The sequence below is a fragment of the Erpetoichthys calabaricus genome, chromosome 2 (genome assembly GCF_900747795.2).
Source record: "Erpetoichthys calabaricus chromosome 2, fErpCal1.3, whole genome shotgun sequence".
In the NCBI taxonomy this organism is placed as follows: domain Eukaryota; kingdom Metazoa; phylum Chordata; class Cladistia; order Polypteriformes; family Polypteridae; genus Erpetoichthys; species Erpetoichthys calabaricus.
The window spans coordinates 224,569,611-224,583,812 of record NC_041395.2 but is presented as its reverse complement, the minus strand read 5'-3'; the positions used below and the strand labels follow the sequence as shown (position 1 = coordinate 224,583,812).

Here is a 14,202-nt window from a genome sequence, read left to right as displayed (position 1 = left end):
GGAATACCAGCAATCTTGTACTATACAGGCCAAAGTCCATGGTGCAAGAAAATATTTATTTGAATTTTAAATTTCAGTTTGAAATGCAAATTATTAACACTTTTCTACTTTGTGAATCTCAATGAGGCACTCTGCCATGGACACACTAATTGAAATCTGCCAGAATATGGTATTACGTAGAGAACAAAGCTGGTAAAATGATCATCAAAAACTGTACACTGAACTCCATAAGACCTGCAATTAAGCTTTCAACAGTCCTCACTTACCAATATGAAATGGCGTAACGTACTTATATCATGAATGTTATTCAAAAAAACAAATGACTAAATATATTCTAGATGCATCAAGTGATACCCATAGAGATAGCCGGATATGTCCAATTCATACTACAATTCAAAACACTGCTCTCAATGATGCAGATTGTTTCTCCACAATACACATAACAAAAGGCTGTTTCTGCCTTGTACCCAGTACTACAGGAAAAGCTTCAGCCTCTGCAACTCTGAATTGGTTTAAGTGATTTGAAAATATTATACACTGCTCAACAAAATGAAGGGAACACTTAATCATTGCAATCTAACACCAAGTCAATTACGCTTCAGGGATATCAATCTGTCTGACCAGTTAGGAAGCATAAGCAATTGTGAATCAACTTCACTTGCTTTGGTTCAAGTGAAAGTGGCAACAGGTGCAGTGCAGAGGCAACAGCAAGATTCCCCACAAAAAGGGAGTGGTTTTGCAAGTGGTGGACACAGACGATTGCTCTCTCTTTATCCTTCCTGACCGATTCTTCTCTAGTTTTGCATTGTGCTAGTGTCTTTGTCATTACTGGTAGCACAAGGCAGTATCTGCAGCTGATTCAGGTTGCACAGGTAATCCAGCTGCACCACAATGGAACTTGCTGTCACAAGAAGATTTGCTGCGTCTCCCAACACAGTCTCAAAAGCATGGAGGAGATACCAGGAGATGGGCCGTTACACAAGGAGAGCTAGACAGGGCCACAGAAGGGCATCAACCCAGCAGCAGGAGCACTGACAGGGCCCTACAAAATGACCTCCAGCTGGCTACTGGTGTGCATATTTCTGACTAAACTGTCAGAAACAGACTCCATAAGGGAGTCATGAGGGCCCACCATCCTCTAGTGGGACCTGTGCTCACAGCTCATCACCGTGGAGCTCAATTGGCATTCTCCAAAAAATACCACAATTGGCAGCTCCACCAATGGCACCCTGCTCTCTTCACAGATGAGGGCAGATTCACACTAAGCATATGTGACAGATGTGAAAGGGTCTGGAGATGCCATGGTGAATGTTAATGCAGTCTGTAACATCAACCAGCATAGGTTAGTGATGGTGTGGGGGAGTATATCCTTGGAGGGTTGTACAGACCTTCACATGCTACATAATAGTACCCTGACTGCTGTTAGGTGCTGGGATGAAATCCTCAGAGCCATCGTCAGACCTTACGCTGGTGCAGGACAATGCCTGTCCTCATGTGGCCAGAGTGTGTAGGCAGTCCCTAGGTGACAAAGGCATTGATGTCACTGACTGGCCTGCATACTTCTGAGACCTGAATCCAATTGAGAACCTGTGAGACATTATGTATTGGTGCATCTGACACCACCATGTAACGTCACAAACTGTCCAGTAGCTCACTGATGCCCTGATCCAGGTCTGGGAGATCTTCAGGACACCATCAACTGTTGCACAGACATTGTCAGGAGTACATACAGGCAGATGGGGGCTATACACACTACTGAGTCATATTATAAATTGACGTGATGAAATTCACACAAGTTGAATCAGCCTGAGATTTCTATTTTTGACTTTGATTTTCAGTGTGATGTTGAATCCAGCCCTCAATGGGTTGGTGATTTTGGTTTCCATTGAACATTGCTACATCATTTTGTTCTCAATGAATTACATACTATTACTCAGATTTTCCACTTGAATATTTATTTCAACAGGATTGAATGTGTGATTTAAGTGTCCCTTAATTCCTTTTGAGCACTGTATTATTTACAGACATACTAGTCACACAGATATTCATAATAATTGTATACTGGCTGTTGATGTGAATATAGGCAGTCATATTAAAAAAAAAAAAAAAAAAAAAAAAGATCTCAAAAAAATTGAAGACTTTCCAGTTAGGCTAGTGAATACTGCACAAATACATCCAGGGATAGCTGAAGTAGAAACCTACTGTATTTGAACAGAGTGAAGTCAATAATGGACTCAGCCACTAAACTACTGCTCTCCACCAGGCAATTCAGACCTCTGATAGATGTTCACATAAGCTAAGACAGAAATACAGAACACTTTAGAAACTGTAAAACTTGAAGACAGTGCTTTGTACAAGAAAATTAAAAACCTACTAGCATACGCTGCATAATTATGTATTGATGGGTGAACACTTCCTGAACGACACAGTTGTCCAAACAGAAGTGAAAATAAAATTGAGCCCGGTGCATTCTTTAACTGCATTTTCTGCCTTGTAGTGCAGTGGTAGTGTTGCTGGTTAACAGTAAGGAGACTGTGGAAGATTTTTGGTTCGCTTCCCGGTTCCTCCCTGTGTGGATAGCGCTTTGAATGAAAAAAGTGAACATTTGCAAAATCTGTAACGGTGCGTTCAGTAAGTACAATGCACACGCGTTTAATTTGTCGGCCACTTTTTGCCAGCCGTCTTTTCAGGTTTGGGCTTATTTTGCAGTGTTACCGCTTGTGCATATTAAATCTTGAAATCCTTCAAGTAACTAATTAACTAACACCCACCCACCCAGCTTGTGTGAAAAAAAAATGCACCCGTTCTTTCATCATTTTGTTGCAGCCTATCAAAGACTTGCTGCCCCCAACTCCTCACCTGACTCGCTGTCATCTGTGCACCTCTGAGCCACATTGTCCTTTCATTGTTCTTTGCGGTTTCGGCTGCTTTTCTATATATAATCCACCAAGTCACCCGACCACGGTAGTAGGAGGGGGGTGGGGAGCGTACACAGGGCAGGGACGTATTCAGAGGGAGCGTATGACCCGTACTCAGTGGGTATTCCTCGTTCGTGGGGAACAATTCGAGAAAGAGCTATCAATCTGTCAATCCTCTCCGTGTCTGGGCAGGGTGAGGTTTCCCGTGTTGAGTCAAATAAAGCAAGATTTGTGTGTGGCGAGTTGTTGTGTTCGAGCACATGAGCAGGCACTGTGAATGCCTTGAGAGCGTGGGTGGACGCGTGCCGGATGAATAATGAGTATCTATATATCTTCTTAGATATAGACAGCGTCTGATAGTTGTGATGATTTTACACTCCAGCACATTGTGGTGAACGCTGGTAACAGTCAGGCGGGCAGGCGTATTAGAGTTGGTGCTCTTAGAGTTGGTGGGTGTGTCTCTCTAGCGGTTCGAGTTCTTGGGCAGTGCTCTGTCGTTTGTATCACACGGTTGGACGACTTGTGGATTATATATGATGATGATTAAATGTTGAAATCCTTCGAGGAACTAATTAACTAACTAACACCAACCCACCCACCCACCCACACACACACAGCTTGTGTGAAAAAATGCACCCGCACGGTCGGACAACTTGGTGGATTATATATGATGAACATTTGCAAAATCCGTAACGCTGCTTTCAGTAAGTACAATACACACACGTTTATATAGTAAAAGGCAAATTATCCACGACAAACTGTTATAAACGCTGCATACCAAGCCGCAGCATAGTATACGCCGCATAATCACGCCGCTTTTTAAATGTTTTTTAAGCAAAGGGAAAAAAATGAACATTTGCAAAATCCGTAACGCTGCTTTCAGTAAGTACAATGCACACGCGTTTAATGGGCTGCTTTTGCAGTGTTACCGCTTGTGCATATTAAATGTTGAAATCCTTCGAGGAACTAATTAACTAACTAACACCAACCCACCCACACACACAGCTTGTGTGAAAAAATGTGCCTGTACTTTCATAATTTTGTTGCAGCCTATTAACTGTTTTAGACGCTGCATTCAGCAATTCACATCCGCGACAAACATGCCTCTTTTTACATGGTCCTGCTTTGGTGGGCGGGAAACGTTTTCTGTGTTCCTGCAGGACCATCTATGAAGACGCATGTTTGTCGCAGAAACGAATTGCTGCATGTAGCGTGTAAAACAGTTTGCTACGGTGCACGCGGTCGTGCGTCATAAGCGAAAAGTCAACGTGGCTCAGAGGTGCATGTGTACTGTAGCCCAGATGAAGATAAATGACGCCGTTTTTTCCCAGTCGACGCGTCCGAGTTGGTGGCCGTGGCTCTGCGAGTTGTCGTCGTAATCCAATGGTCTTAGAGTTGGTGGGCGTGGTTCCTTCCTGTGTGCGCCATGGGCGGCTTACTTGTCCGCGGCTTAGTGAATCCACGCCCCTTCCGGCGTGCTTTCCATGGGTGGCTACTTGTCTTCCGGCTTAGTGAATTATATATATAGATCATAAACTTCTCATATTATATATTAGAGTGTAATTCAATTAATTAATAAAATCACAATATTGTTGTTTAAGTAGTATATAAACAGCATTTTTTTCAGGACATGACAGTATATAAGCAGGAGTCAGAAGTACTTCAGGTAAGCCAATTTGTTTTATTAAATATTAAATATATTTTAATTTATCCTTGTTCATGAGGATACAACAGTAGTGTCGTGGTGCATTGTTGGTCAGACATGAAAGTATGAATTTCACTGTACTCTGTACACATGACGATTCTACAACTACTACTACTAAAGGGAAACAAAGCATACTACAGTAAAAATAGGCAGTGAGTTTAAGAAATTATATTACAGAGACCATTAGGAAAAGGATGAATGGACTTTTGTTCTTTTTCTTAGCAAGCAACAGTGTATCAATGAGCATTAGATTTAATTCTATTTGTGCTTTTATAATAATTTGAAATGCTGCTCAAAATTTGAAACATTTTGGTGAGCTTTACTAAGGCGAGTACCATTAGTCCTGATCTACGTCTGTGCACTTGCAAATCACAACATACTGAGGAATTTAAAAAAATGAAAATGGTACAGTAGCATTGTAAAGCAAAGCAGAGAACAGAATTAATTTATCTGCAACAGCCAGCACTCTGCGGATCTGCTGATCCTGTCAATAACTCTGCAGCAGTAGATGGACAGTGATAATATTATTACACAAATTGACTAAAGTCTGCCACAGTGTACCTCTGTAATTAAACAGAAAAATAGGGGTATGATATTTGTCCCACATTCTCTTTTGCCTTCTTTGAATTGTAATATTTTTGCCTCCTCATCCTACTAAGGTATTATTCCTATTACTCATTAAACTGTTTTTTTTATTAACTAAACACCTTTATCCCAAGCCTTACAGAAAAAAATCATAACACATACATTTTATCAGTGTATTTGAGTGATTCAAAACAACACATATAAGCAATTGAGAACAAAATATAAAGTGGAGTACATGTGGTATAATAATACACTTATCTGCAAGGCTCAACAAATACTGGTGTTCAAATAAATACTCCTCACTATCACTTAATAAAGAACCATGGGAAGATCAATCAACACTTTCAAGAATATATCTGAAACACACTGGACAATTTTAATACATCTGGAAAGAGGACAACATATAGGCCTGCTAAATTCCTGCAGCCATCTCAGGCCAATCTTGCATCCAGTTGTTTCCCATGCCAGTCGGTTATCTCTGCAGCAGTCAGGACATTTTACATTATTTTACATTAGAGTTTAACCCTTCTGCGCTTCAGATGATGCAAACATACTTATACCTTCATTACCTCTAAACGGTTTTCTTATAATTCACTGTCAGGGGTCTTCCAGCTATAAGTATCAAGAAAATGACAGCAAGTTTAAAATTCTTATGACTAAATTCTAAAATGAGCTAGACACAACAAATTTATCAATAATCTATGAACAAAAATTGCTACATGTCATTGCTATTATCTGTTCTAGCCCCTCTGATACAAAGTGGCAGAAAAGCAAGGGCGTCCACTGTGCTTCTCTGATCAAAGGATTCCACATGCTGCAATTCATTCTGATATGTCAGGCCAAATCCATAGAATAATCTCTTTGCATAGTCTCTTTCTCTGCAGAAATCACACACGCGTGTCAATGAATGTAGCAGACTTTAGACCGAGTGGACTATGAGGTGTAGGGGGCAATAAATTGTGTTTATTTTTTTACAGAAGTGTGTGTGTGTGTGTATATATACAGATAAGATAAAGGGTACAATGAGGGTGAGAGTGCAGGAGCCACAGTCATGGTATAAAACAAAAGCAGAAAAGAATACTTGAGCCAGTCATCTATCTATCTATCTATATAACTGGGTCCTATAAAAAAGATAACTGTGTTTATAAATGACTTCTGTTTACAAATTACTTTCCAGCCCATCTGGAAGATACTTTTTACACATTAATATATTGTATTAACTGCAAGTCTGCAGAGATGGTTCTTAAACTATACACAAAGGCATGTCAGAAATAATACATTCTACAACAAATTCAGAATATATATTTTATTTGTAGTGCAAACCCTGATAAAACAAAAATTTCAGCAATAATCAAACAACAACAAAGCTTTGACAAAAGTAATTAAGACTGATGAGTAGGTAAAGTGTATAAAGTGATGCAGTGTAGGTTAATAATCATCAGGACACAAATACAGGTGACAATTGAAGGAACATCAAGTTGTAAAAGAACTCTCTTTTACATTGGATGGAACTGTAATTCTTGGTTCTTTTGGGCTCCTGGATGGCTGAACACAGCATCTGTCCTCAGAACTTGTTTTATATAGACCTGCATACCCTTTCGGTGGTCTACTGTTTCTGGCAATATACAGTATGGCAGTATAGGCAGTATGTTACCCTCATTTTATGCACATTTGCTTGGTAAAGAGGAATATCTTACTGCCTTATTTGAATGAGAGATTTGTAGGGATGTACATTAAGGTGGGGCTCATTTTCTACCTAATGAATGTATTAGGGTGTTCTTGCTGTCCCACTAAATTGAGCTCAGTGTCATCTTGTCTTTCGTAACCCTACCATTCTAAAAACTAAGAATGTGGTATCAGGAAATTCACAGTATTGACAGTTATTTGACCTGGACTAGCTAACATACAGTCCTTAACAGGTCTGGCAGCACAACCCTGGACAACTGCAGTTAATACACCAATAAAAACATTCAACCATGACTTTGATTCAGTTAGCCTACAGAATAAAGCAAAAAAGGAATTATTCCTAACAAAGTGAGACAAATATCAAACATTTAATGTTATAAATATCCCCTCTCTTTCCAACAGCTCAACAAAATAATCGAAAAACACTGTAAACAATTCATATTTCATTTGCAGACATTATAAAACTCCGTTATCAGATCAGTTATTTAGTTCAGTTTAATTTGATGCTGCATTACATTATAATGGAGGAGCAAATGGATCAAGTTAGGCAGTGCTGGCTCACTAAAACAAAACAATAACTTAGACCTCTGATCCCATTCTATTCAACCCTGGCCAAGCAGCACCATTATGAAATGAAGGCACTAGTCTGAAACCCAACTACTTCCTTGGAACAACCACCCTCAATGACAGCTTTGAACAGAATCATAATTTTATTGATATTTAATACACAACTTCTTAAAAGTCATAGTTTGCTAAAACATTTGACAACCCAACATAACCAGCCATATAGTTTTTCTCCCCATGACTTTTTTTGTCTCCATTAAAGGCAATCTCACGATCCTCAGGTGTCATCCTGGGAAAAACTATTACCCTTAGTCCAAAATATAACCTGTATTATTTATGAATAAGAAAACCTTACCTTTCACAGATGCTAACTGGTTATACTTTATAATGAATTAAAACACAGGGAATATTTACTACAGCAGGAATGGAAAGTACATATTATAATGTAGCAGTGCTACAACAGAATTCTAATTCAAGCCTGCACCCACAGTTCTGGGTCAGGGAAGGGAGCAAAATATTGTATATACTTTTGTGCTTTACATGTATGTGTGTGACACTCTTCGTCAATCCATAATCAGCTTCTACTTTCAATATAGCAAGCAGCTGTTTCACATTGCAAACCACTATGTAAGATCCAGAGAGGACCAATGTGTCCCAGAGTGCCTATCTTCCTTCATTGATAAATGCTTGGTCCAGACAGGCAACTGTTAGAAAGCACAGGCCAAACGCCCCCACAAGAAAAATTCTCACAGATACAACCTTCTCTTGGACCACGGCCATTATCGCATTCAAAAGAGTAAAATTCTGCAAGTCTGCTTTCTCCACAACCAAATCAATAACTAGCTGATCACAGAAGAGCAGAGAAAAGGGCTGATGAGATACACTTATCGTTTATTGCAGGTCATAAATCACAAAAGAAAAAACAAACAACGGCAAAAGAGCAAAATGCAATCACAGATGGGTTCCACGCCTTTAAGTATAGTTTCATGCACTTTGAAAGCCATGTGGAGATTGAGGTTTTACAGCCAAATTTCCTGGTGACATGGACACAAACATTTGTCCTAAAGGATGCACTTGCACACAGACAGTGTGCTAACCAAATTATCTGTTACTTTCAGCAAGAGTTTCTTCCATTTTGGATCTGAGGCATGCAGTGAAGAACACAAGATGCCAATAAAATCATTCACAGACACACATATGTTCAAACAAGAAATGAATGGGGAAAATGAAATTGTTTCATACAGGCAAAGAAAATTTTGTGATTTGTTTAAATGTAACAAAAGAAAAGCTTGCTGTCAAGTCCCACATGATATGACATTCTGAGTGGTTTGGGTTGATACAAATGTTGAAAACACATAATTTTAAACAGACATGTATACTCTTATTTATACACACACAAACTTACTGTATATATATATATATATATATATATATATATATATATATATATATATATATATATATATATATATAAAAATATAAATTAATATGAGTATAATAATATACTTAACCTTTAACACGGTACATATCTTGTAAGTCATTGGAGTATTTCTCCAAGTGTTGAATAATTGGAATGATACACTTGCTCGAGTGTTCACATGTGGCTGTTTCGCTCTCCTCAACCCTAACTAGACATATTTCACATCTGGCTAAACTGTTAACCTAGTCTACAATCCATGAGCAAAAAAATGTCTACTTTAAGCAGTCAGTTAAAATTAAGCTTTAATAGATATTTAAGAACTAAAGCATTTGAAACTTTTGCTTTCTCAAGATCAGCTTCACAACCTGACATGCTTCATAAACAGCTGACACATACCTCATCCATGTATGTAGTTTCAAGAGTTTTTAACCTACATTCAATTATATATCTTAAAATATGAAACACTATAATCTCAAACATTAGTCAACAGCCAGAGGTAAATCTAGATAATGTACTAATGTATGTGTTGTGAACTCATAATTGAGAATTCTGAGTGTTACTATGGAGACTATTAGGTTACAGGAATAAAATTTCGACTGTTTAACAAAATGATAAAAATCAAGATGTTTTTATGGTAATGATTTCAACTTTAACTTTTATTATTAAAAAGGTAAAAAAAAATAGCATTTCAGAACTGAACCATAGTACTTACTATATTCCTAATCAATAAATTGTACACGTGTAAATTTTTTTTTTTTTTTGCTTTTGTATGTCTACCTAGATAAAAACTTCCTACTGGATGAAGAAAAGTATTACGCCAATGGATGATTAAATCAACAGATACTAAGATGGTCACTGGGGTGCACTAGGACCTAGGCTGAGAAATCTTTAAATCAGACAGAAAATGTAAATCAAGACTAAGAAGGTGGGAAAACAAGACAAGCTCCAAACAAAATGGGAGACCATTCAAAATACATAAGGTACAAGACCAGCATGCTAAGCAAAAACGTAGTAAATATTAATTGATTACTTGAAGTTCAGACTAAGAATGGCACTATATATATATATATATATATATATATATATATATATATATATATATATATATATATATATATATACATACACACACACACACACACACACAGTTAGGTCCATGAATATTTGGACAGAGACAACTTTTTTCTAATTTTGGTTCTGTACATTACCACAATGAATTTTAAATGAAACAGCTCAGATGCAGTTGAAGTGCAGACTTTCAGCTTTTTTTTAACACAATCCCTTCATTTCAGGGGCTCAAAAGTAATTGGACAAATTAAATAACTGGAAATAAAATGTTCACTTCTAATACTTGGTTGAAAACCCTTTGCTGGCAATGACAGCCTGAAGTCTTAAACTCATGGACATCACCAGATGCTGGGTTTCCTCCTTTTTAATGCTCTGCCAGGCCTTTACTGCAGCGGCTTTCAGTTCCTGTTCGTTTGTGGGCCTTTCACTCTGAAGTTTAGTCTTCAACAAGTGAAATTGGTGTGACTTGGTGGAGATACCTTGCCAAGTTTTTATATTTTTGGCAAAGAGATCACAGCTGCATTCTTGCCCCTGATAGCAAAACCAAAAATATTGTATATCAAGAGGCCCTTGGATACGAAGGCTATCAATATAAATTCTTCTCAATACAAATTATTACTTTTTTATTTTATTGATTTTTAAAATTTGTCCTGTTTCTTTACTACATGGGGCAGAGCCACAGGGGATAGTTAGTAGTATATAAACAAACAAAAACAGCTATAATTCACACTCTGAACTCTATATGATGAGCATCCAAATGTTTCAAGGTAATTTCAAATTAACCATAGTGTACCAATAAAAAAAAAAAAAAAAAAAAAAAAAAAAAAGAGGTGTCCCTTGGTTTCAAGTCGTTTTATGAATAACGAGTGCTGTATTCATTTACAAAGATACCAGTAAAGTGTCACAAGTACAGTAGCATTCTGTTCTGACCACATTAACCTCTTTTACACAGTGGTACAAGTCAGTCAAATGAAACAGAAAAAAAAAAAAAAAAATCAATGAGAGTTGTTTATCAGGTGGCAGCAGAGCATGAATTCTCCATGTGGCTTAGTTGTCAATAAAGAGCAATGCAGGGATTTTTTTTTATTTATGAACACTGTATTACACACAGCCACAAAGGAGCTGACAGCAAATAGCGCAGAATTATGAAGCTATCCCAAGTTAACCAATAGTGAGTGTACTGTTTTAGTACAGTATTATTTTTATAGGTCTCATGTTGGTACATCTGCACCACATACAATGAATGAAACTATGCAGATAGAGTAGGACAGATCATACTTTTTGACTCAATCTGACTTTTGCTTATCCCTGTGCTTTTTACAGTTAAAATGGCCAGCCACTTTAAAATGCTTCTCTGCTGCATAATAGAGTCAGTAGATAGAGACATGAATTGTATAATGGCATATTAATTCAAGGCTGGAATTCAAATGCCCCAAGAACATTTTTAGCCATGAAAAAGGAGGCCTTGAATAACTATTGCATCTTACCTGAAACTGAGATGCGGAGCGGGAGATTAGAGTCGATCTGCTATGAAGCCGTCTGACAGAATGATGAACAAAGGCATCAGCAGAACTGTCCTGAATGATGAGACAAAGAAAAAAAAAAGATGTTAAAGCTAAATACAAACACAGAATGACCTACACAACACAAAAGCATTAATAGAAACACAGTCACAGTTCCTGCGTAGTGGGGAGAAACAAAACAGGATTTCGTTCCTTAGGTAAGGAGTAAACAGTTATGTCTACCTGGAAATATAGATATCCTAAGCACTGGGAGAAGCATACAACTACTAGATGGGTTTGTTCAACTGACACCTGGTGGATGGGAAGGAGAAACCCACGAAGAGAAAATTGCCACCAGTCCAAGGTCTGGAGGGATTATTATTTATTTTCTAATACATGGCAATGAATACACCAAGAGGACACAGAATATACTGCATACAGCCAGCCGCAAATCCAAATATGAATTACAAAGGTCCTTAGAAGCAGCTCCTTTTTACTCCATGAGCTAATAGGAGTTTTCCTATTCCATGCTGTATTGGCATGGAATTGAGAACAGAAATAGAGCTTCACACACTTTCAAGCAGTTCTGTAATAATTTACTATCTCCCCACTCCCAAACTACACAAATTATCTAGTAATTTTCAGTTTTGGCCCTTGATTTACATAATCATAGACAGTTTTGGACATCTGCATCACACCTGTGGCTTTTTCCCACTACATGTGTAGTGAGACATTCCCAGGAATTCAGCCATACTGCTCTGCAACTAGCTACAACAAAATCAAACAGGCTTAATTATGCCACAAGTCATAGTAGCAAGCTCCAATGCATAAGTGAGCTGATATTTCTACACGAAAAAGAAAACAAAACAGGGCCTGAAGAAACTACGGAAAATGTGAGATATGGAAATTACACACAGAAGACAGGCTTATGAAACTCTGGAGCCACCAACATGTCTTTTGCACATTTAATCTTTGTGGTATTGCAAAAAAAAGTGGAGACCACCAAAGGTTGCTCCATTTTGATTGGCTCTTAAAATGTGTAGAATTCACAGTAATTTTGCAGTGCAACAGATAATCTGAAACTGTTCTGAGAAGTGAGGCAGGAGACAATCTGTCAGTTTCTGTGATTCTTAGTCACATAATCTGACATCCTCAAGGCAATGAGATCCAGTAACTGAAGTCGTCAAGTGTGACATGCTTTTTGACATGAAGTCGTGTAGTGTTGACACCCACCTCATTTTGTGACACTTTCTGCACTTGATATACATTCCTTTATCTATCTCTCAAAATGTACATGTTCCAGCATGGCAAGAAGAAAGGCAGTAAGTATCATGAGAAGAACATTGCTTATCCAAAAGAAAAAACTCAACAATGATGGAAATGATGCCTAATCCTATTACAAATTCACAATGAGAATAGTGAAGGTTAAAGATTCTAATTACTGCCAAGTGGAAACAATTACTTTGTTAATCATTGACAGAGAAGACAAATAGAAATGAACTGTTCTCCTTTGGGAATAAAAAAATCAAACATGAAGGTAAAGGTAGATAAAGCTAAATGTATCACTTGACATTATAACTTATTACTAGACTGAGAATGAGGCAAAATGAAATATGTAAATGATATATAAATGAGACCTATATCAAGAGTGACACACAATTGTCCCTCTGTTAATTCTTTTAAATGGTAATGAGCTAAAGACAGCACTCAAGTAAAAAAGCAGTTTTGCTACACACAACTTTAATGAAGATGAGATTCATTACTGTACATTGGCAGAAAGGACTCTGTAAATCTGCACACAGGATGGAAGGACATCTACAAAACTTGACAATGGCAATCTAATGCATTATTAGCCTATTACAGTACACAGCAGTTTTAGAAACACAACCCCCTTTACCCTTACTATTGCAGCAAGTCCTTAATCCACTCTGTCAAACAAAGTGAGGTTCATTATTATGAAGTACTGTCCCATGCCAGCTGTAGCAGTCCACTTGTCTGTTCTGTCAATTTTATAGTAAAAGAAAAGACTTTAAACTGGAGAATAATGCAGACTGCCCAAAAGGTGAGGAAGAGCCTCCAAGAAGATGCCTTCCAACAAATGCTAATGAAGTTTATCAAAGAGAAAGGAAATATAGCTCAGAGTCAAAGACTAGACGGCAGAAATCGTCTGTTTTGTCTTGGTAGAGTAATATATATTGCTCTACTTTCCCCTATTGTATTATTAATATGTAGCCTTAGAATGCCTAATCTCACAGACTTACCACTGTTTATAAGGTATTATTGTATATAACTATATCTATAACCTTAGGCAATTAGATGTAGTAAAAGACAAGCAGAAGTTAAGTTACAGTTTAAACAATGCATTAGTATTATTGATAATATTCATAAATAATAACAAAATGCAAAGTACATTTGAATATTGGCAACCATACAACCTGATTAAATGGTGATATGTAGTTCAGGTGGCACACAGTCTTCTGGTTACTTAAATGTCTCTAGTTAAGGCATTGCTTTGCCTAAAAATCAAATAAAGACATACCAAAATATTCATCAAATTATATGTAAAATCTCACATAACAACATCGTCCAATTTACATTTTAGGCTACAAATCGGTTATCTTGCCCATACTGTACAGCAATGTAGGCAATAATGAAAGCTATAAACAGTCTAAGTGTTTTGCCACATCTGTACAATACTGGCTTTGTAATTCCACAAGAATACAAAAACTGACACTGCATGAAACTCAATGAAGC

The 14,202-nt window shown here is 37.5% G+C and overlaps 1 protein-coding gene across 1 annotated transcript in view; it reads right to left on the bottom strand.

Annotated features, from left to right (window-relative positions):
• The window catches only part of mcu (mitochondrial calcium uniporter), a 184,846-nt gene that overhangs the window by 100,543 nt on the left and 70,101 nt on the right, over positions 1 to 14,202 (bottom strand). Inside the window, exon 2 of the mRNA XM_028795210.2 lies at positions 11,434 to 11,523. Coding sequence (XP_028651043.1) covers positions 11,434 to 11,523 — 90 coding nt within the window. The remainder of the gene's footprint in view (positions 1 to 11,433; positions 11,524 to 14,202) is intronic.